This window comes from Brassica rapa, chromosome A10 (assembly GCF_000309985.2).
Source record: "Brassica rapa cultivar Chiifu-401-42 chromosome A10, CAAS_Brap_v3.01, whole genome shotgun sequence".
NCBI lineage: Eukaryota > Viridiplantae > Streptophyta > Magnoliopsida > Brassicales > Brassicaceae > Brassica > Brassica rapa.
Genome location: NC_024804.2, coordinates 17,308,903 through 17,329,469, shown reverse-complemented (window position 1 = coordinate 17,329,469; position 20,567 = coordinate 17,308,903). Strand labels below are relative to the sequence as shown.

The 20,567-nt window shown below is 38.7% G+C and overlaps 5 protein-coding genes across 10 annotated transcripts; 1 reads left to right on the top strand and 4 right to left on the bottom strand.

Annotated features, from left to right (window-relative positions):
* Positions 1-30: 30 nt before the first annotated feature.
* On the bottom strand, positions 31-2,984 carry LOC103846628 (calcium-dependent protein kinase 7). 2 transcript variants are annotated; one of them, XM_009123588.3, is made up of 9 exons: positions 2,738-2,984; positions 1,910-2,437; positions 1,708-1,831; positions 1,494-1,637; positions 1,264-1,416; positions 1,067-1,182; positions 811-978; positions 496-729; positions 31-411 (listed from the first exon to the last, which is right to left on the bottom strand). In XM_009123588.3, the coding sequence occupies exons 2-9, from the start codon at positions 2,414-2,416 to the stop codon at positions 259-261; spliced, it is 1,599 nt and encodes a 532-aa protein (XP_009121836.1). In that variant the 5' UTR covers positions 2,417-2,437; positions 2,738-2,984; the 3' UTR covers positions 31-258. The 2 variants fall into 2 exon arrangements, with proteins under 2 accessions (XP_009121836.1, XP_009121835.1); XM_009123587.3 differs by having other exon boundaries at positions 2,644-2,843.
* A 136-nt stretch (positions 2,985-3,120) lies between these two features.
* Positions 3,121-5,750, bottom strand: LOC103846627 (nuclear transcription factor Y subunit A-1). 3 transcript variants are annotated; one of them, XM_033282009.1, is made up of 6 exons: positions 5,291-5,750; positions 4,751-5,077; positions 4,447-4,556; positions 4,248-4,322; positions 3,802-3,960; positions 3,121-3,647 (listed from the first exon to the last, which is right to left on the bottom strand). In XM_033282009.1, exons 2-6 carry the CDS (start codon positions 5,043-5,045, stop codon positions 3,435-3,437), a joined length of 852 nt encoding a protein of 283 aa, XP_033137900.1. In that variant the 5' UTR covers positions 5,046-5,077; positions 5,291-5,750; the 3' UTR covers positions 3,121-3,434. The 3 variants fall into 3 exon arrangements, with proteins under 3 accessions (XP_033137900.1, XP_033137901.1, XP_009121834.1); XM_009123586.3 differs by having other exon boundaries at positions 3,123-3,647; positions 4,751-5,047; positions 5,291-5,734; XM_033282010.1 differs by lacking the exon at positions 5,291-5,750 and having other exon boundaries at positions 4,751-5,099.
* A 3,848-nt stretch (positions 5,751-9,598) lies between these two features.
* On the top strand, positions 9,599-13,166 carry LOC103846626 (zinc finger CCCH domain-containing protein 56). 3 transcript variants are annotated; one of them, XM_009123584.2, is made up of 2 exons: positions 9,599-10,585; positions 10,951-13,166. In XM_009123584.2, exon 2 carries the CDS (start codon positions 11,015-11,017, stop codon positions 12,956-12,958), a length of 1,944 nt encoding a protein of 647 aa, XP_009121832.1. In that variant the 5' UTR covers positions 9,599-10,585; positions 10,951-11,014; the 3' UTR covers positions 12,959-13,166. The 3 variants fall into 3 exon arrangements, with proteins under 3 accessions (XP_009121832.1, XP_009121831.1, XP_018511118.1); XM_009123583.3 differs by having other exon boundaries at positions 9,600-10,425; XM_018655602.2 differs by lacking the exon at positions 9,599-10,585 and adding an exon at positions 10,615-10,812.
* Positions 13,167-13,264: 98 nt separating this feature from the next.
* Positions 13,265-15,652, bottom strand: LOC103846625 (dicarboxylate transporter 1, chloroplastic). Its single transcript, XM_009123582.3, has 3 exons — positions 14,551-15,652; positions 13,934-14,155; positions 13,265-13,859 (listed from the first exon to the last, which is right to left on the bottom strand). Exons 1-3 carry the CDS (start codon positions 15,610-15,612, stop codon positions 13,497-13,499), a joined length of 1,647 nt encoding a protein of 548 aa, XP_009121830.1. The 5' UTR covers positions 15,613-15,652; the 3' UTR covers positions 13,265-13,496.
* A 656-nt stretch (positions 15,653-16,308) lies between these two features.
* LOC103846624 (transcription factor MYB46) lies at positions 16,309-20,489 on the bottom strand. The gene is made up of 2 exons (XM_009123581.3): positions 18,606-20,489; positions 16,309-17,320 (listed from the first exon to the last, which is right to left on the bottom strand). The coding sequence occupies exons 1-2, from the start codon at positions 19,118-19,120 to the stop codon at positions 16,759-16,761; spliced, it is 1,077 nt and encodes a 358-aa protein (XP_009121829.2). The 5' UTR covers positions 19,121-20,489; the 3' UTR covers positions 16,309-16,758.
* Positions 20,490-20,567: the final 78 nt, after the last annotated feature.

The following is a 20,567-nucleotide window of genomic DNA, read 5'->3' as shown; positions in this document are numbered from 1 at the left end:
TTTCAAGTTGATGTCTTTGACAGATATTGAGATTTGAAACAGTACCTACCACATCTTTAATAAACTCATCTTGGAAACTCAGAAACTTGTCGATATCACATGGCCTATCAATCGTCCAATGAACAACTTCAAACAATTGAAACTCTAAATCTAAGACACGTGAGGATGAAAACAAAAAAGAAAAACCAATACCAATACTTCTTCTTCTTCTTCTTCTACACCGTGGCAATTCAAAAGATCCAAACTTTGCATTACTGGTTAAGCCTCACCTGCTAGTTGCAAAGAACCATCTCTCATTAACTTGAGGCTCAAACTGTTGAATCTTTCCCTTGAATACTGCCGTGACGCTTTTCTCCAGTCTGTTCCAGCTTTCATCATCGCTGCAAACTCTTCATAGCTTATTCGCCCGTCCTGATCATATGAAACGAAAGATATAATGTAAAGATTTTTCATAAGAATTTACCAACAAATATATATATATATATATATGTTTACCTTGTCAGTATCAACATCTTGCATGATGGCAGCGATAACTTCCTCACTGCTAGTTTCATCCAATTCATCATTCAAAGCCTCACGAAGCTCTTCAGGCTCTATGTAACCACTCTGGTTCTTATCAAAGAAGTTGAACGCTTTATGCAAGTGTTCATCGTTCGCCATCTTCTTCAAGTGCACTGATACAGCCACGAACTCTCCATAGTTCAGTGTCCCGTCCCCATCAACATCAGTCTGTTGGTAAAATAAAAGAAAGCAAAGGGTTTCAATTCTCAGACGTGACACATAGCACTTGAGAAGTAAGAGATTTCATACAGCTTCCATAAGAATCTGAAGATCAGCATCAGCAATCTGCTGTCCAGCTTTTTGAAGTCCGTACTTAAGCTCCTCGAGGTTTATCTTGCCTCTCTTGTTAACGTCCATCATTTCAAATGCTTCCTTTATCCCAGCTGCTTCTTCCACTGACAAGTGTTCAGCTATCACCTACAAGAGTAAAAACAAGTGTATGTTGTTATCATCTTTTTGGAAGCAGATCAAAGAATCAGTAGCATGGCTTTAACAGAATCAATACTCGTAAAGCTCGTTTCTTGAGCTTGTTCATAACAGAAAACTGCTTTAGCCTTGCTTTCACAGTCTCCCCAAGAGACACATTCGGAGCCTTCTTTGCATTCAGTATCCAAGTATGTTCTGCAAATACAATCAATCTCTCTTTATAAGTATATATATCAATCAGAAAGCTTATGCACTGCTAAAAAACCAGAAGCCTACCGAGTACTTCTGCAGCAGAAAGCCGTTTCTTGGGATCAGGTTCAAGCATCTTTCTCACAAGGTCCTTGGCGCTTTCGGAAACTCTTGGCCATGGATCTCTCTTAAAGTCAATTACTGACCTAATGATCGCTTGAGCCACCCCTTGCTCAGTCTCTGTGCCAAAAGATAAGCAAAATGATTCATCTGAGTGAGGTCTTATGTGAATAATCCAAGGGAGAACATAGACAAACCTGCCCAAAAAGGAGGGACACCACAAAGAAGGATATAGAGGATGACTCCTGCGCTCCAGACATCGATCTCAGGTCCATAGTTTCGTCTTAGCACCTCTGGTGCCATGTAATAAGGACTTCCCACAATCTCATTAAACTGCTCACCTGTTAAAGTTTAGCAAAAGTTAAAAGTAAAGATACACATAATCTTCCCATTGATACTCATCAAATGTACCTGGTTTAAAGAAGACAGATAATCCAAAATCAATAGCCTTAAGAGCTGATGTCTCTTTCTTATTAGCAAAAAGAAAGTTCTCTGGTTTAAGATCCCTATGCATCACTCCCTGCTTATGACATATCTGTAAAAGACAGACACACAAAAGGATGTGAGTGTGAACATAAAACACAGACAAATGTAAAGCTGTTATTAACAGAACCTGAACAACTTCAACAATAGTCTTCATAACCGCAGCAGCAGCCCTCTCAGTGTAATGCCCTCTCGCTACAATCCGATCAAACAGCTCCCCTCCTTCACACAACTCCATAACTATATGAACGGCGTCATCATCCTCAAACGAATCCTTCAAAGAGACAATGTTTGGGTGTTTAGGCATATGTCTCATTATCTCAACCTCCCTCCTCACATCCCCTATATCCACCGCTGTCCTCAGCTTCTTCTTCGATATGGACTTGCAAGCGTACTTGTCACCCGTTTGGATGTCAGTACACAAGTAAGTCACACCAAACTCCCCTCGACCAACCTCGCGTCCAAGATCATACTGAGAAGATATGTCGTGTCCTGTTGGATCTTTCAGCACAGAGAGCTTGAAGCCAGCTCCAGATCCGTTTGCTTCGTTGCTGTGAAAGGGATTGTTTTTGTTCTTGGGTTTGCCGTGTCCACTCTCGATGGTGGCTGAACTTGGACTGCCGCAACAGTTCCCCATCTTAATCAAATCTCAGGACTCCTGAAAATTTTATCAAACCCAGAAAGAAAGTTTACAACTTTGAGCTATATTATTGGCTCCAAAGCTGCCATTAGTTTCTTAAGCCTTACAAACTAGTACCAATCAACAAAGCAGCAAATTAGGTTTAAATTGGATAAGTAAACCCTAGCTAAGAGTAGCAAAAGAAAGATTCTAAAAAAGAAGCAAGGGGAAACACACACACAGACCTCGAGAGGAATACTTAATGGCTATAATCAGTAGAAGCAAAAGGGATATGTATAACAATGATAATATAAATCAAAGGGAAAAGTCATATCATACAGATGCAATGATGGAGAGAGGGGTAAGCGTAAGAAGACGAGTCAAAGTCTTCTTCTTTCTCTCTCTCTCTTCTCCTAATGAGAAACACACAAATTGACTCTCTTCTTCTTCTTCTCTCTTACAGATTCAAAGAATGACAACGCCTAACTTAAGTTTTTGTGTTTCCTGTTCCTTTCATGTGGTATTCGTGTCTATATAATAAATTAATAATCAATCTTACCGTTGCAGACAGAAGTAGATCATAGAAACTAATTGTTTTGCTTTATTGTCCTTTTTTTTTAATATGTATTTTTATACTTACCCGTGATCAGTTACATATATAGATTCACAATCTTGATCAAAGCATTAAGGAAGAAAAAACAAAAACGAACAACAATGTCAGCTCTGTAACACTTTCAGATGTGAAAAGCAAAACGATTAAACAAACGTATATTCCAATTTTCCACAAGAAAAAAAAAGGAATAAAAACAAGACCTACTGACTATTCCCCCATCTCTTGTCTCAGAATCTAACACCTAACATAACTCGGTTTACTCTTTGTACATTGTAACTTCCAAAACCCACACAGATAAGAACAAGTAAGCAAAACACAAAACCCAAAAGCCAAGAATGATTTGCCGGTTTGAGGCAATGGATATATATATATATATATATAAGCCAAAGCGTGTCTCTTTTTTTTCTCAGAGCTTTGGCTTGATTATGGTGCACCTGAAGAGTTCAGGGTCTCATTAGAGTCTGTTTCAACTGGTTCAGAGCCTGATGAGTTGGTTGCTGAACCTTTTTCTCTCTCTCTCCCAGCTGCTGCCGCATCCTCTGCTGCTGCTTCTGCCTCAGTCTTCTTAGCAAACCGGCCTCCACTAGCTCTTGCCCTTCTCATTGCGTGCTTGTGTCTTGACTCATGAAGATATGGCTGCAACAGAAGACGCCACAAGTTATAACCGAGATACATAATAATCTTGTAAAGTCTACATACAGTGACCTTCACTTTTAAATGACTATACAGTATACACCATGCTTAGAAACATGTGCTGCCACATTTTCATTTTTATTGTAATGAAAGTTACCTTTCTGTTGATCACTTTCCTTTCTAGCTCGGCCTTGGCACGAGCTTTTCTTCGCCTTAAAATTCCCTCGTACTGTTTCGCATTCACATAAACAGGTTGTGTGATGTCAAGTGGGAGTGCTGTTCTCTCACGAGGCATTCCAAGATATGGACGAAAACCCTGCGCAAACCAAATAGCAAAAAATGCAATAAACAGACTTAGACGATCGAAATCACTCAACGCATAAGACCCTGAGACTCACCAAGATTTGTTTAAGGTCATTAAGGTATGAACTTCAAATTATCACTACTTCTAACAAACAGAACTAACGAATCTAGAACCATTCCAGAGAGTAAACAACATTATCACAAAGGGTAATTAGTGGCAAGAGCACTCATACGTAAAACAAACACTACACCATACGAAACTAACTATTGTAGAGACTGAGAGAGGTTTCGAAAAGATACCAATGGCTGATGTCCATATGCCCCCATCATTCCCGCATAATATGGATCCTGGTACGGATTAGGTGGTACACAAGCCTGTAAACGTAGATTACGTTTATCACACACATTAAGTGCGCAGTACTAGCTAAATCATATTCAATTTAACCGTTCAAGAACTGAAACATCATATATAATAAAAGACTGAGCGAAAACCACATACCATGTAGTGTCCAACAAGCTCTGGTGGTTGTACAGGTTGCTGATTATGCATGCCGTGCATAGAAGCCGCCACATGTGCCGGATCACTCCCTTCCATTCCATGTTGATCAACTGAAAATGATTAAAGACCCATTATACATACATGAAAGGAAAAAAAGAACGCCACGCTTCGACAATAGATAAACAATCTCCTTAGAAATGTACCAAAGCAACAAACACATATATGTCCTATAATGCTTGAGGAACGAGTTCATAACCAAATTGCAAAATAATCATTTAAGGCCAAGAAAAAACAAAGACAAAACCTGAAGGGGAGGAAGTTACAGCTTGTGAATCCTTCCAAGCGGCATCGTTTTCGCCATTACCCGCACCACCACCGTCTTCAGAAGCTGAATGAACATCGTTTGATTCAGAACCATTGGGACAATCCAAAGACGAGGAGTTTGACGGAATCCCAGAAGAAGGTCGCTCTTGTGGAATAACGCCAAAAGCGTTGGTCTTCCACCAGGGCTCCGGATACATAATCGGCTGCTGCTGCTGCTGATCAGCATGGTGATGATTGGCTTCCTCTTCGTTCCCTCTCCCCGATTTCGATTGCATCTCTTCAAAAACATAGGTCAAACACTTTGTTACTAACCAATCCAAAAACCGAATCAAATAAGAAAATTCATCATCATCACTAAAAACGGTCTCCAGCTACAAAAAGGAGCAGCCTTTGGGGCTATAAAACAATGCAAGAGACATGCAAAAAACATAAAGGTGAGAACTTGATAACTCCCTCAAGGCCTCAAGTCTCGATTTTTTACAATTCAAATATATATACTGATAAAGAGAGAGAAGCATACCAGAGGAAATTTCAGTTTTTTAGCAATCGTGATGAAAGATTAGAAGAAGGGTGAAGCTATGTAATCGATCACGAATAAGAAATTAAGAAAAGAAGAGAACAAGGTTGGTGAAGAGACAAGTGATTCGGGACACCCGACAGCCGGCAGTGATTGTTAATCCGAGGAAGAAGAAGAAGGAGGATTAGGATTGGGCAGAAGAAAACCCTAGTTTTTCTTTTTTTTTTTAATTTTGTGAATTTTCTTTCCTTTTCCAGAATTGTAATTTTCTTATATGTATTTTTATGATTTGATTTTAAATTCGCATAGTTTGATAAGATCACCCCCACGAAAGTAATGAACTTTTCTTACACGTGTCGAGTTCTGGAAGATGCCAGCGCGCGCAGATCTCGGTTCTTCTCTGGCTGACGTTGAATTTTCTTTTATTTTCTTTTCGGCAAATAAATTAATTTTACAAGAGAAATTTGGATCCTAAGTGACACGCAAGTGATCGGCTGGGACGGGTGACACGTGGAATTTTTAGGGACCAATATACAATGACAAATTTTCATTTTTGGTATATACTAAAATCTTTTCACAGTGAGGAATTGAATAAAGGGCTTATTGGCGTAATAGCCATATTTCATGTGGAAATCAAGAGACTAGACATGATTTTGACAGAATATAATGATTGTCTTTTTGCCATCATTCCAGCCGGTTTTACCTTTCTTAGTAACAGGTACCCGGTTCCTTCACATAAAGAAAACGACGTGGTGATTTTGTAACCTATAGTAACAATGAGAAAATTTTGGAAGCGCGTGAAATGAAACGGCGAAATAGAAAATAAAGAAACATATATTCTATACCGATTGCAAGCGTTTCATACTAATTGAGGTAGAATAGTATCACTGTAAATCCAATTTCAACTGAGAGAACAGCAACACTGAAAATTTAGAAATAAACTAATGAACTAAATCACTAAACCCAACTTAGAAATAGAAACCATTGACACAATCAATGTTTAAGCTAAAGAAAGTGAAAGTAGACTGTTTTATGTTTCTAAAGACTACAAAGAAGGTTAATTCCCATTTAACAACTACTAATAAAAAAAATCGAAGTATACTATTTTATTTAGCGGCAAACTATACCATATGCTAAAGTATAAATGAGTAAGTTAATAATTATAAATATGTTTTATAGGGTTACGTATACAATTGCACAATCTATTACGAGAATACATCTTTTCCAATTAAACATGTACTATTTAAAATGGTACTATGTACACAGTCGATCCATGTTTGACCAACATGAAATAAAAAACTAATGGGATGGTAATAGAATACTTGACAGTAAACACTAAACCCAAGTTAGGGAAATATAAACCCCAATCCACCTTCCATAATAGTGGAGACATGTATTTATAGTCCTTGTGAACAACATGGAATACAAAGTTAATGGGGACAGTAAACACTAAACCCAAGGTAATGTATATTCTATACCGATTGCAAGCATTCCATACTAGTTTGACTAGAATCGTATCATTGTAAATCTAATTTCATATGCTAAAGTATATATGTGTAAGTTAATAATTATAAATGTGTCTTATAGGATTACGTACACAGTCGCACAGTCCATTACGAGAAGACTTATATTCTATCTGACCCGTACTATTTAAAATGGTACTGTGTACACAGTCGATCCAGGCTTGACCAACATGAAATACAAAGCTAATAGGATGATAATAGAATACTTGACAGTAAACACTAAACCCAAGTTAGAGAAATATAAACCCAATCCACCTTCCATAATACTGGATACATGTATTTACAGTCCTCATGAGCAACATGAAATACAAAGCTAATGGAGATGGTAATAGAACACTTGACATTAAACACTAAACCCAAGTTAGGTAAATATAAACCCCAAAACATAGGCAAACCAAACCTTCGGAAAAATAAATCCACCTCTTATAATACTAGAGGTATGTATTTACATGCCTTATGGGTAACATGAAATACGAAGCTAATGGAGATGGTAATAGAACACTTCTCACTACACACTAAACCCAAATTAGGAAAATATAAAACACAATACATAGGCAACCCAAATCTACAATAAATTAAATCCACCTGCCATAATACATGAGTCATCTATTTACATTCCTCAAGAGACATGGAATATGCAATGGGTTAAGACATAGTATAATACATAGTATAGTATATAAATAGTATGGTATATAAATAGCAACGCCTACACATCAGATATGAACCCTTCGCCCCAAATTGGTTTTCCCACGAAAGCTAAGCTTGTGTAGCATAACAAATTGGTTTTCCCACGAAAAGCCACCAGAGTTCGAAGTTCTTCTCAAGAACCAACTGTCGTGCAAGAAAATAATGAAGAAGCATAACAGAGAAGGTATAGGACCCCATCTGCAAGACTTGTCCAAACTGTGACGCATTCAACATCGCCAGGTCCTCATCCTCTAATGCATTTTTTATCACTTCAGTCCAACGAAGATTGAATTAGTTGTTAATTCTTTTCTTGCCAGTGGGTTCAAAGCATGTCTCTAACAATCTACTTAGAAGGCCTAACTCGTTCATACCAAACCTGTAGAATGAAATAAGAGGTGGGAATTATAATATTAAATATAGAATTGAGGTAGCACTCAAAATGGAATAAGTATAGTTAACAGATGGAAATGAATAAGATATAAAACTATGATTCCATATAAGATAGAATAACGTGAAACTATAACTTTCTTATATTCCATGTGACAGATATTATTCCACAAAATAATCATTATTCCACAATAAGTGTGCTATATACATATAAACATAATAAGTGCGCTATTTACATATGTGGACTCAGCTCGTGCAGATACTATTCTACAAAATAATCACTATTTTTACACTATGTACTATCCATCGGTGATACAAAATCCCAATTCAAGCATAAGAAAGAAGAAGAGCATCAGAAGGAAACACAACCGACTTCAAATTGTAGAAGCCAATTTACCTACCAGATCTGACATTCACCATAGAAAAGATTGTATATTTATCAGTGACAGAGACAAACAAGTGTAATGCTAGAAAAACAATGATATTCTGTGTAATTCAAAAGGTTGACAGACTAAACAAAACGAGCAAACGCACAAAGCATAAATCAAAATGACAATACAATAAATACGTTACAAACAAGGAAATACCAGACGAAAAAAGCAGAATAGCAAGTGATACTATCTTAAGTGAAATAGTTCAATTCGATACGGATACTATTTCATTTCAAATGGACTCGAGTTTATAAATATCATACTATGTCTACTTAGTGAGCATTTGTAAGCTGTGATATTCTACACATCTTCCCCTAAATTACTACACTACTTATTTTGCAGCACTGACACAAAGATAATTCAAGGAATTAAAGGAACTCCCACACAACTCGGAAAAATCCAAACCCTCAATCAAATTGGAAAAGGCCGATGAGAGGGATTAATTCTGTAAACGGTACCGATGGTATGCAACAGGAACGATGATACTATTCTAAATGGAATATATGAATTAGATAAGTATACTATTACATCCCAAATGGAATGGAAGTTTTAAATTAGATAAGTATACTATGAGACGAGCCCAAATAAAAGAAAATAAACACAGAGGAAGCAAAGACGAAGAGAATCAACGGAAACGAGGGAGAATTTACAAAAATTTCAGAGATCTAAGAAGAATCGAGTTTGTGAAGTTGGATAGGAAAGGTGTGTTACTAACCGCCGCTGAAACTCTAACGCCAAACCAAACGCCGAACACGATTGAAAGGAAGCACGAAGAAGATGGAAAAGATGTCGATTGAAGGTAGAGGGGGGGGGGGGATTTGGAGCAAATCGGTTCCGGAAAGCACTCGACCTCGAAAAAATTATCAACAAAAGTGAAAAGGGAATTGTGAATAGAGGTAAGACACGAGATACTTTTTATGCAGTTAATAATTTATTTTTTAATTAATTTTGGTAGTAGGTTGGCCGGTTGAGTTTAAAGGGTATTACGGTATTAATATGTATATATAACTCCGTGTATAGAAACGTTAGGGAAAATAGCTATTATGTGTATTATGGTTTTTTTCATGTCCATATGCCCCAATTCCCCTTGAATAAATGTTTTAAAAACATTGTTTGTTGTTACTTCTGCCACAAATTATTTCGTTGAAACACGTGAACAAATGTTTCGATGGTTAAGATGGTTATTAGTTATTTACCCTCATGCTTATGTTCGTGATGAATTCACAAATCACACAAGCTCGTATGATAAACACATGTTGGTTAATAACTTTGTTCTTTTTCTTTTTTGTCGGGGATTTATTTAGATATTACAATTATGAGAAAGATTACAAAGACAATTCGATTACCGACAATACTACCTGTCTTATGAGGATCTACGTCTAACTGCCTCATTTGAGCCGTCATATGAAGATCACGCCTGGCCGGATTTACTTGCACCATGTTGAGAAACTCTTGTAAGCCTTTCTTCCGTAATCGCATAATTGTTGAATAAATCGCTTGTTCCGGGAGTTGAAACCTAGATTTCCTGTGCAATCTGCAAGAAATTGCATAGTCTGGGATTTGAACCCCAGACCTGGGTGTAAAAGCCTTTAAACCATAACCACTAGGATACGGTGCTTCCACTGATAACCTTGTTCTTGTAAGTCAGTTTTTTTTTGGCACATATGTTTCAGTTACCTGTTTCATGATTATCTTTTATTTTAATTGGGTCGAAACAGACAATCAAAGCCTCATGAGCCAAGCTAATGGGTATTAAGAATATATTCATCTTAATTTAACATGTTAAAATGGGCCGAAACACCTGCAAGCTTGACCACCGTCCAAAAGTCAGTCCCAGTCCCCGCTCCTTCACATCCAACGGCTCTGATTATAAAGTATCAGATTCTTTTCATACGTGGATTTCAAACCTGTATTCCAATCCCCTTAAATTTTCCCCCACGCGCCCGCCACCTTCTACCGCTTTATCCCGTCACATACGCTGCTGACCTCTTTAAACTCCCTGCTCTACCTCTCACCAGCTCTTCCGGTCACACCAGTTAACTCTCTCATCCGTTTTTTTTTCTGTTCTTTCAAAAAAAAAAAACGCTCTCTCTGTCTTCTCTCAGCTGAGGTGATCGATCTTCTCCTTCTTAATTCTCCATCTAAGATTTGTTCTTTTTTATTGCATTTTATCTAGAAATGTGCTTCTGTCTTTCGGACATTATTAAGGTTTAGATTCAGCTGTGTTGTGGTCCGGATCGTACGATTTGGCCTGTGATCTTCCCACAGCTGTAAAAAAAAATAGGCTGATTAGATTTGGTGACATGCTCTGTTTCTCTTCACCTAGTTAACTTCGCAGAGTGATTGAGATTTAAGTCAAATAGTTTGGTTTCGTGGAGCTTTAAAGATTTGGATTGTGGTTTGACTGTTCATTGAGTCTTCTTCTTCTTCTTCAGAAAAATAATTAAATTTAATTAGATCCGATTGTGAAAGAATTGATCTTTGAGTCTTATTTTTGGTAAATCTTCTGACTTTTTTTTTAATTGTTGTTTCCATGTCAAATCGTATCCTTTTTCCTCGGTCAATTTTATTTATTTATTATCAATTCAATATCAGCCAATTTTTTGTTGACCAATTCTTTCTTCTACATTTGCAGGCATATACACTTATTGGTTCCATTCACTGGGTCCTCCCTTCGTTGATCCTTTTCAGATTAAGCAATGTGTGGTCTCTCTAAGAATGATTCTGAGTTGGAACATTCGTTTTCCGCCTTACTTGAGTTTGCTGCTGACAACAACGTGGAAGGCTTTAAGCAGCAACTCTCTCTTGTGCCTTGTATCAACCAGATGGGTCTCTGGTACAGACGCCAGAGGTTCGTTAGGAGAATGGTTGTTGAGCAAAGAACACCCTTGATGGTTGCTTCCATATACGGAAGTGTTGACGTCGTGAAGCTCATTCTTTCCTTCCCGGAAGCCGAGTTGAATCTGGCGTCCGGTTCGGATAAAAGCACTGCTCTTCATTGCGCTGCGTCTGGTGCTTCTGTGAACTCCTTGGGTGTTGTCAAGCTTCTTCTGAGCGCAGGAGCTGATCCTAACATCCATGATGCTCATGGGAACCGTGCTGTTGATGTTCTCGTTGCGTCTCCCCACGCTCCTGGTTTGAGAACCGTTCTTGAAGAGATCTTGAAGAAAGATGAAGATCCGTCGTCTAGCTTGGGGTCAAGTTTACGTTCTCTCTCGTCATCGCCGGAGAACGGTTCCTCTTTGCTCTCTTTAGGTTCAGTCTCCTCTCCAACTAAGGTGGATGCATCAGAGAAAAAAGAGTACCCGCTTGATCCATCATTGCCTGACATCAAAAGCGGGATTTACTCAACGGATGAGTTCCGTATGTTCTCGTTTAAGATCCGTCCCTGTTCTCGAGCTTACTCCCACGACTGGACCGAGTGTCCATTCGCACACCCGGGTGAGAATGCGAGAAGAAGAGACCCGAGGAAGTTTCACTACACATGTGTCCCATGTCCTGATTTCAAGAAGGGTTCTTGTAAGCAAGGTGACGCGTGTGAATACGCTCACGGGGTGTTTGAGTGCTGGCTACACCCTGCTCAATACAGGACACGTCTGTGCAAAGATGGGACGAGCTGCAACCGAAGGGTTTGCTTCTTTGCTCACTTAAAGGAAGAGTTGCGTCCTTTGTACGCTTCCACAGGCTCTGGATTGCCGTCTCCTTCTTCTGCTGCCTCCACTATGGACATGGCTTCGGTTCTGAACATGTTACCAGGCTCACCATCTGCCGCTCCAATCTCTCCTTCTGCATCAATGGGTTGGCCTCAACAGAACAACATACCTGCGTTGCATCTCCCTGGTAGCAATGTGCAGTTGAGTCGTCTGAGATCTTCTCTGAACGCTAGAGATATTATTCCTTCTGAGCAACTTAGCATGATGCAAGAGTTTGAAATGCAGTGTATGTCAAGTCCACGCTTTATGAATCATCATCACTCCGCTCGTCCCAAGACGCTTCTGACACCTTCGAATCTAGAGGAGCTTTTCTCAGCCGAGGTTGCATCATCCCCACGCTTCTCTGATCAACTTGGCGTCTCGTCTGTTCTATCGCCTTCCCATAAATCAGCTCTTCTTAACCAACTTCAGAGTAACAAGCAGCAGAGCATGCTTTCTCCTATCAAGACGAATCTAATGTCTTCTCCAAAGAATGTGGAGCATCATTCTCCACGAGCCATGGAGCCTATTTCTCCAATGAACTCTCGGATGAAACAGCAGCTGCATCCACGTAGCCTTAGCTCCCGTGATTTTGGATCCAGTCTGCCCCGTGATATGATGCCGACAGACTCCGGTTCGCCGCTAAGTCCTTGGTCAAGCTGGGACCAGAACCATGGAAACAAGGTGGATTGGTCGGTACAGTCGGATGAGTTAGGCAGGTTAAGAAAATCTCATTCTTTGGCTAATAATAATAACTCAAACAGGGAAGCAGATGTTACATGGGTTCAGCAGCTGGTAAAAGACTCTGCTGCATCACCTAGGAACAATAACGGAGCCATGAACATGAATGGTTCGAGGCCGCTGGTTCAAGGTGGTTCTAGTGTGAACCCTCCTCACAGTGAGAGCGACATTCTTGATGCGTGGCTTGAGCAGCTGCAGCTAGATCGCTAAGCTGTGAAACTGATGATGATTTGTTGTATCTTTTACTTTCATTAAATTGATTCTTGTCTCTCTGTTGTAGCAAAAGGCCAAGTGTTCCTCTTTCCCTCTTGCTATTTTTTTTTTGTATTCTCGTTTCTTTAATATCTCCATTCATATTGTATGAGAAATAATAGCATATTGTTTCAGCTAATAAGATTCATTCATGGTTTATTCTGTTCTCCTGTCTTCCGGTTTAAATTCTAAAGTAGACTTCTCATCAATATCAATATTCTTTGGGTTGGTGAGGAGATTCACGTTTTACATGTGCAAAGTAACTATCAAGTAAAGGTGTGGTTGTCTCACTTAAAAACAAAATTGATGCAAGTTAAGATCTGCTTACACCTCAAAATGAGTGCGATAGAATAAACTATCGCAGAAAATCACGAGCTCAAACTCTTAAAAAAGCCTGATATCAAATCCTTAATCCTTATCAATCTAACCTCGAAGCCATTCTAAGAGATTACACATCAGTAAGGAAAAGAATGGTAACAATGGTGTACAGTTGTCCTCACCACAAGCCAATGAACTTCCACCAAGCCCCACCTACACCAAGCCAGATAAGAATGTTGACTATTGAGATCAAGAATCCATATCCCCACCATTTGGACAGCGGCACGTAGTTAGCCCCGTAGAAGATGGGCGCAGACCCGATACCGTAGTGGGTCAGTCCTCCCATCAGGTTCGAGAGGAATGCAAGAACCAAGGCTGCAAAGTAAGGTGGAGTGCCTAGAGCTGTTGAGACAGACAAAAAGGCGGTGAACATAGCCCCGATGTGAGCAGCTCCACTCGCAAAGAAGTAGTGAGTGTAGAAGTACAAGAGGACGAGGATTCCAAACGATAGTTGCCACGACAAACCCAATCCTCCCACAAACTGCAATCAAACCCAAAATAAAGTGTCAAAAACTCCTTAAAGCATTCACTAACATGCAACAATCATTAACAAACCTTGACTACGGTCTGGCTGAACCATTCAATGAGACCGTATTTGTTAAGATAACCCGCCATTGCAATGAGAGCAGCGAACCAAGTGAGTGTGTCCCATGCGACTGACTCAGCTAAGCACTCTTTCCATGTGACAACACCTGTCACAAGAAGCACCGATAATCCAAGAATAGCTGCAGTCACAGCATCTACACTCAGCTTAGCTCCAAAAATCCAAAGACCAACCTGCATCAACGAAACAACTTGTCATCTGGAAGATCTTGCGTCTAATAAAACACCAAAACACACAACTTTTTCACTCAAAGCAACAAATCAAACTTTAAACAGAAGCAGAGCACTTGCATCATCGAAACGGCTACAATCTATTGAGCCACAACAGCTAATATAATCTACTATGCTCAAACGGCTATAATCTATTGAACCAACCTGTGTCAAGGAGACAAAGGAAGATCTTGCGTCTAATAAACACCAAAACCAGAACTTTTTCAGTCAAAGCAACTTTAAAGTTAAAACAGAAGCAGAGACCTTGCTTCATCTAAACTAAGATGAACTAGCTATAATCTAATGAACCACGAACAGCATCTAAAGAGAGCTCACGAAGCAGAAAAGAGCAGACTTACAGTGAGAAACAAAGTGGCGGCCATAATCAACTCGTTCTTGGACATAGGCCCCATCTTATCAAGCTTCTCCTGAGCCAGCTTGGGAGCATCAGGGCTGCTCTTCACCGTCGGCGGATAGATAAGATACAAAAGAAACGGAACAACAATCAACGACACAATCCCCGGCACAATCGCAGCTTTCGCCCAATCAGTCCACCCAATCGTCTGCTTAATCGTGTTAAACGCCAAGTTCGCGCTCAACGGATTCGCCGCCATCGCCGTCAAGAACATAGACGAAGAGATCACCGACGTCTGGAAACAAGTGAGCATCAGCCACGCCCCAAGCCTGTGCTCGGTCCCGTCCCCGACGTTGCTACCGCACGCCACGCAGAGAGACTTCACCAAAGGGAGGAAGATCCCTCCGGCGCGAGCCGAGACGGAGGGGATCGCGGGAGCTAGGAGAGCCTCGCTGAAGACGAGGCTGTAGCCGAGTCCTAGCGAGGAGCTCCCGAAGAGCCTGACGAACTGGTAAGCGACGCGGTTGCCGAGGCCGGTCTTGATGAAGCCGCGGGCGAAGAAGAAGGCGAGGGCGATGAGCCAGGGGATGGGGTCTCCGAAGGCGGAGAAGGCGGCGGCGAACGTTAGGGTTTTGGTGAGGACGGAAGCTCCGAGTCCTAGTAGCGCCACGGCGCCGAGCGGGAGCGGCTGCGTGATGATGCCGACGATGGTGGCGAGGAAGATCGCGAGTAGCTGCCACGCGCTGCGCGTGACTCCCTCGGGGACGGGGAGGAACCATATGATCACGCCGGTGGCGATCGACGCGAGGAGAGGCTTAATCGCTGCTCCTTGCCACGGCGCCGGAGCTACGGGAGCCGGAGAGGAGGCGGAAGAGGCTTTGACGAGAGTCGATCTCTTGGTGAGAGCGATGTGAAGTGGAGATTTCACTGAGGAGAAGCGTGAATCGGTAGATCGGAGAGGTTTTTTCAGCAGATTGAGAGAGGAGGGAGGACGAGGGAGGAGGAGGGAGCGAGATTTGAGGGGGAAGGCGAGGGAGCAGGAGCCGGAGAGAGCGAGAGAAGCCATTGTTGTGAGCGTCGGCGAGAGAGAGTGAGGACGAGTGAAGAACATAAAGTAAGGAGAGAGTTGAATGATGACCGTTGGATGATGATCGGACGGCTGGTGTGGAAAAAGGAATCTACGGACAGAGATGAGTGATCTGATGATGAGAGTATAGTCGTGAGGTGGAAAATAGAGATCTCCGTCTTTGGTGGGTCATCCTCATCATCTATTGGCCAAATCTTTTTTTGTCAACTCGATTGGCCAAATTTACAAACGAAAAGCCATTTGGTCTTTTCTCTCAACTTAACTCTTATAAAATTTTTTTAATCTCTAATGTAAAAAGTCTTTGATGTTAACCAAACGACAGTAAACATATGTAGTTTATATTTTTCAATTTCTTTTGTTTATTGTGCTTTGGACCATCTATTGTTTGTTAATTCGCTGTTGATACAAATTTTATTTTATGACTTCTTGAGATATTTTTAAAATATATTGGCTGAGAAACTAGAGATAGCAATTTTAAGAACATTGATTTTGAAAACATCCTTTATTTGCTTAGTTAAAATTATGTTTAAAATAAGCTTTAACTGGTAAACTATTTACACTACTTTTTTCACTAAAACCGATATGATAACAAATATTTTCAAAGCATGGTAATAAATCATGTGTGCAATGGTCGCATATGTTTCATATTTTTCTTTTTTTCTTGTATAAAATCGGTTTCATCTGACATATTTTTTGTAACTTTTGTTTTTTTTTGAAAAATCTATATTTTTTGTAACTATTCATCTAACATATTTCCAGAAGTGATTTGAAAGCTTTTCTTCTAACTTGTTTTGCACCAGGAGATAAAGACTTTGAAGGTTATAGCGACTTAATCTATAATGCCTTTGACATGGTGGTTATACAGCCTCTTCGTAAGTATTTTGTGCAAGATTGACCAGACCATATGCGCAAACGACAATAATTTTTAATACTAATTAATCTTGTATGTGTTTATTGCTTATTTTATTAAGAGATGTATCATATGTATTACATTAATCATTACAAAAGACTTTCTAACTTTTCATCTATCTACAACATGTATATATATATTTGCATTTATGTGTGGCTAAGAATCTTGAGTATATATAATTCCGCAGCAGAAAAAGAATAAGATGGCGTAGAAATTCATATGTTCTGTTTGAAGTTGAAGTTGAAGTAAAAAGAAGGAACCTCAGTGTTCATCAACTGGTCAAGGTCCCAACATTCTTCCATTCTCATACTCTCTGGCACGTTTCCGGCTCCATTAGTGTTCACATCGTCTAAATGGTTGTTAATTTCTGCCTTGTACCAATCACCTTCTTCACATTCCAAAGGTGGGTAGAGTTCCCCTTGTAGCCCTGTGTTAACTCCATATAAACCATCTACACAAGGGGTGAAATCTTCATTAAACGAGTGGCTGAACATGTGTGGCGTTGTGAATAGATTGTTGGTTGTTGGTATGTTGGTCAAAGAGGGGTTGATGAATCCCTGTTCTTGAAAGGACATGAAGCTTCCTATAATGTCTTTAAACTCCAAAGAAGAGGACGAATTTGAAGACGAATCGCTTGCGTTGGGTGATGAGGATGAGTTGTTGACGAGGTTGGATGTATCAGACATCTTCTTTAGCCTTTTCTTTATTGTTGAGTTCCAAAAATTCTTGATCTCATTGTCGGTCCGACCAGGCAATCGTGCTGCAATCTGAGACCACCTATGAAAAAAATAAGAAAGTGAGAAGAGTAGTTCAATGAGACGATCGATGTTATGTAAAATTTATAAAATTGCATGGTTTGCATGGGAACTAGATCGACCTAATTACTAAGTGAAAACAAAGCACTACAACTACTATAAAATTACGCTATAACAATAGTTTTTGACTTTCTTATTTTTCAAACAAAATTTTTCGCTGCATGATTTCACATAAGTTTTGACAAGAAAGTATGTAATTATCTCTGTGTAAAACTAACTAATAAATATACAACATATCTTTTTAAGTCTACGAGTCAATTAGTTTATTTAGGCATGATAAAAACTTGGTTTTAGCTCGCATAAAATGTGTAGAAACAACATTTAACGAAAGAAATGATACAGTGGTAAAGATACAATTTTTTTTCTAGGAAGTCATGCCAACGTAAAGTATAAACTAAAAAAAAAACTATTTTTCTTGAGAAGGTGACAGAAAAAAACTTATAAATATATAATTAGAAAATGAAAGTTGAAGTAAAACCCTAAAGAAGAGAAGAAAAGGTGCTAAAGATATAAATTAAGAGTTGATTTCACTTAAATAAGTGTTTTTTATTAGACGCACCCTAAAGTCTTAACATCCACGATTAACGAACTTTGACCACATAGTGACATAATTACATGTGAATGTACTCATTTCTAGTTTGGTTCTTTGCCTCTACTTTCTTATGTTACTATTATTATATATTTCAGTTTTCAATTGGGTCAGTTTTTCTTCACAAACAATCATGCAACCCTCTGATTTTTAACAGTTATCGTGCCAGTAAATATTCGAACCAAACTCTATCCTGCAACAAGAACTTTGATTGTACATTTTACAATGTATATCATGTATCTTATATAGTTATATATATTCAGAATTGAGAAATAAACACAGATTCTTTACGATCCTTTGCTCTGGTAAGATAGCTCACTTCTTATATACTCATACCGGTAGAAGACTAAAATAAAACAAAACGTAATTTAAGATCTAATTCTACAATTTGGTCGTTTATTAGACAAAAAAGACAATTTGGTTGTTTTAAGGTGGACTTTTGTTCTTGATCAGTTGGTTTGGCATTTTATAAATGCGTTTAACTTTATATTATATACCGATTAACCAAGAAAATAAAAGCTATAAGGTTTTTAAAATAATAGATTCACCTGAAAAATGCTGGTTTTCTAAAAGGAAGTTTATGCAATATTCTTTCATTAGTTGTCTTTTATTAACTGTCAACATGTAAAATAACCAAAATGATTGCAAAATTGTCAACCTGTTGCCGAGAATGGAATGAAAACGAATGATGAGATCCTCTTCATGAGGAGAGAAAGCGCCACGCTTAAGGTCAGGGCGAAGATAGTTGATCCAACGAAGACGGCAGCTTTTGCCGCATCGCTGAAGGCCTGCGTTTTTAGCGACATCGCTCCAACATCCTTGCCCATTGCTTATCATATATTGCATCAGCTTTGAGTCTTCCTCTGGAGACCAAAGTCCCTTCTTCGTCTTCTGTACTTGATGAGTGGCTGCAACTGCTGCTACCTCTGGTTTCCTCATTTTGTTTTTGTTGAGTTTTCTCTTAATCTTTCTCGAGGCTCGATTAATTGATGTGAACGAGTGAAGTTTGTTTTTATAATAGAGAGAGAAAAGAGAGAAGACTTGATGAAGGGATAATGATGATGGTGATGAAAGGGAAGGTTGTATAGTTTGCTTACAATTCTGGTAAGAAAACCATTCCTCCTTTTTAATCTCTATGATATAATATATGATGTGTTGCTTTGTTTTAAACATACAAAAAAAAACACTCGTCCAGGCTCTTTAATTATACATATATATGCATGTTTAATCGACCAATATTATATTGTTTGTGGTAAACAAAATACACCAACAACAAATGTATCTTTGTATATAACTAACTTAACCAAGTGAAGAAACGTTAGTTGAACGGTCATGGACTAAAACGGTTCTGAGAGAGACCCAAAATGCAAACATCAAGACAAAGGAGAAGTGCTCTTCACTTGTTCTTTTTCTTTCTATCCTTTTCGAATATATAAACCGTTTATATTAGTTTCTTCATTCACAAGGTATATATTACAGACATGTCTAATTCGTTAACCTTACGTATATATAGTATATGACATTAATGTATATTCATGAGCATGTCTATTTTCTATTCAAAGATATCTTCATTTTCAAGGTAAGCAAATGTTGTATTATTTCATTAATTTACGTATATATATAAGCATAGTTCGATTGTATATTTAATAAGTGAACGAATGTCATAACCCTTTTTGTTGGTTTTATTATATTACGCTTAGCCGAGCAAGAAGTTTTGCTTCGGCTTCACACAACCACCTCTCGCGCACCAACACGTATACTTGAAGAAATCAAATTATTGTCATGGAGAATATATAAAACTACTTTTATACATTATTTTATATTATTACTGATATAAACGTGAGTCATGATTTTTAACTTCTCGGTTAACACTCATGATTTATAGTATTAATATATTTAGCCCACCATTCAGAAATAAGCATAACTTTTTTATACAATCATAAGTAAAATATCCGCGGATAAAGTACAAAAGAAGTTTGAATATTGAATCTTGTAAATGATTTGTAATGGAGAAGGCCAAAGATCTTAGGGTAGATTTTCATTTTGTTTAAATCTTTCTGAACTTCAAGGACCTTTGTTTATATACATAAACAAAATAGTTTTTTTTTTTTTGTTAACCGAGTATTCTGGCTCCACCGTGGTAGTCCAGACTAGAGACCGAAGTGAGCATGGACCCGAAAGTCACCAGGTGGCTTACCGTGTAACGATCTTCGATTTCGGATACTGCAGCCCATATGTAAATTCCGCAGTGGCCAAGACTCGAACCCAGAGACAGACACCCTAGCTGTAGTTCCTATACCACTAGACCAAAGCAATTTTGTAAATAGCTTTATTTTTAGAATAGCAGTTTGCGACAAGTAAATTAACATGTTAATTCTGATTTTTGAAAATTTAATATGTCAACTATAATTAATATATTTTCGGTTAAATAAGTCATTCTTAAAATCTATGAATTTAACTAAACCCTAAACCGAAGGTTAGTGCAACTCTGAACGCAGAAAAGCAAACACGAAATAATACTTAAAAATAACAATATACAGTAGTGTGAGGTTAATCACTGTGTAGAAGTGTAGGGTAATGTGTATTAAACTCTATCGAGACTGTAACGGAAATCTCAAGT

What these genes read in the sequence shown, in the direction of transcription:
- LOC103846625 (XM_009123582.3), bottom strand. Translation starts at nt 15,612, where the DNA reads ATGGCTTCTCTCGCTCTCTCCGGCTCCTGCTCCCTCGCCTTCCCCCTC. An exon ending in CCGCCACTTTGTTTCTCACT is followed by an intron (nt 14,156 to 14,550) that starts GTAAGTCTGCTC and finishes TCGTTGATGCAG; the next exon opens with GTTGGTCTTTGGATTTTTGG. An exon ending in TCAGCCAGACCGTAGTCAAG is followed by an intron (nt 13,860 to 13,933) that starts GTTTGTTAATGA and finishes GTTTGATTGCAG; the next exon opens with TTTGTGGGAGGATTGGGTTT.
- LOC103846624 (XM_009123581.3), bottom strand. Translation starts at nt 19,120, where the DNA reads ATGTTTAAAACAAAGCAACACATCATATATTATATCATAGAGATTAAA. An exon ending in CATTCCATTCTCGGCAACAG is followed by an intron (nt 17,321 to 18,605) that starts GTTGACAATTTT and finishes TTTTTTTCATAG; the next exon opens with GTGGTCTCAGATTGCAGCAC.
- LOC103846627 (XM_033282009.1), bottom strand. Translation starts at nt 5,045, where the DNA reads ATGCAATCGAAATCGGGGAGAGGGAACGAAGAGGAAGCCAATCATCAC. An exon ending in AGCTTGTTGGACACTACATG is followed by an intron (nt 4,323 to 4,446) that starts GTATGTGGTTTT and finishes CTACGTTTACAG; the next exon opens with GCTTGTGTACCACCTAATCC. An exon ending in CATATGGACATCAGCCATTG is followed by an intron (nt 3,961 to 4,247) that starts GTATCTTTTCGA and finishes TGGTTTGCGCAG; the next exon opens with GGTTTTCGTCCATATCTTGG.
- LOC103846626 (XM_009123584.2), top strand. Translation starts at nt 11,015, where the DNA reads ATGTGTGGTCTCTCTAAGAATGATTCTGAGTTGGAACATTCGTTTTCC.
- LOC103846628 (XM_009123588.3), bottom strand. Translation starts at nt 2,416, where the DNA reads ATGGGGAACTGTTGCGGCAGTCCAAGTTCAGCCACCATCGAGAGTGGA. An exon ending in CTATTGTTGAAGTTGTTCAG is followed by an intron (nt 1,832 to 1,909) that starts GTTCTGTTAATA and finishes TGTCTTTTACAG; the next exon opens with ATATGTCATAAGCAGGGAGT. An exon ending in TTCAGATTCTTATGGAAGCT is followed by an intron (nt 730 to 810) that starts GTATGAAATCTC and finishes TTTTACCAACAG; the next exon opens with ACTGATGTTGATGGGGACGG.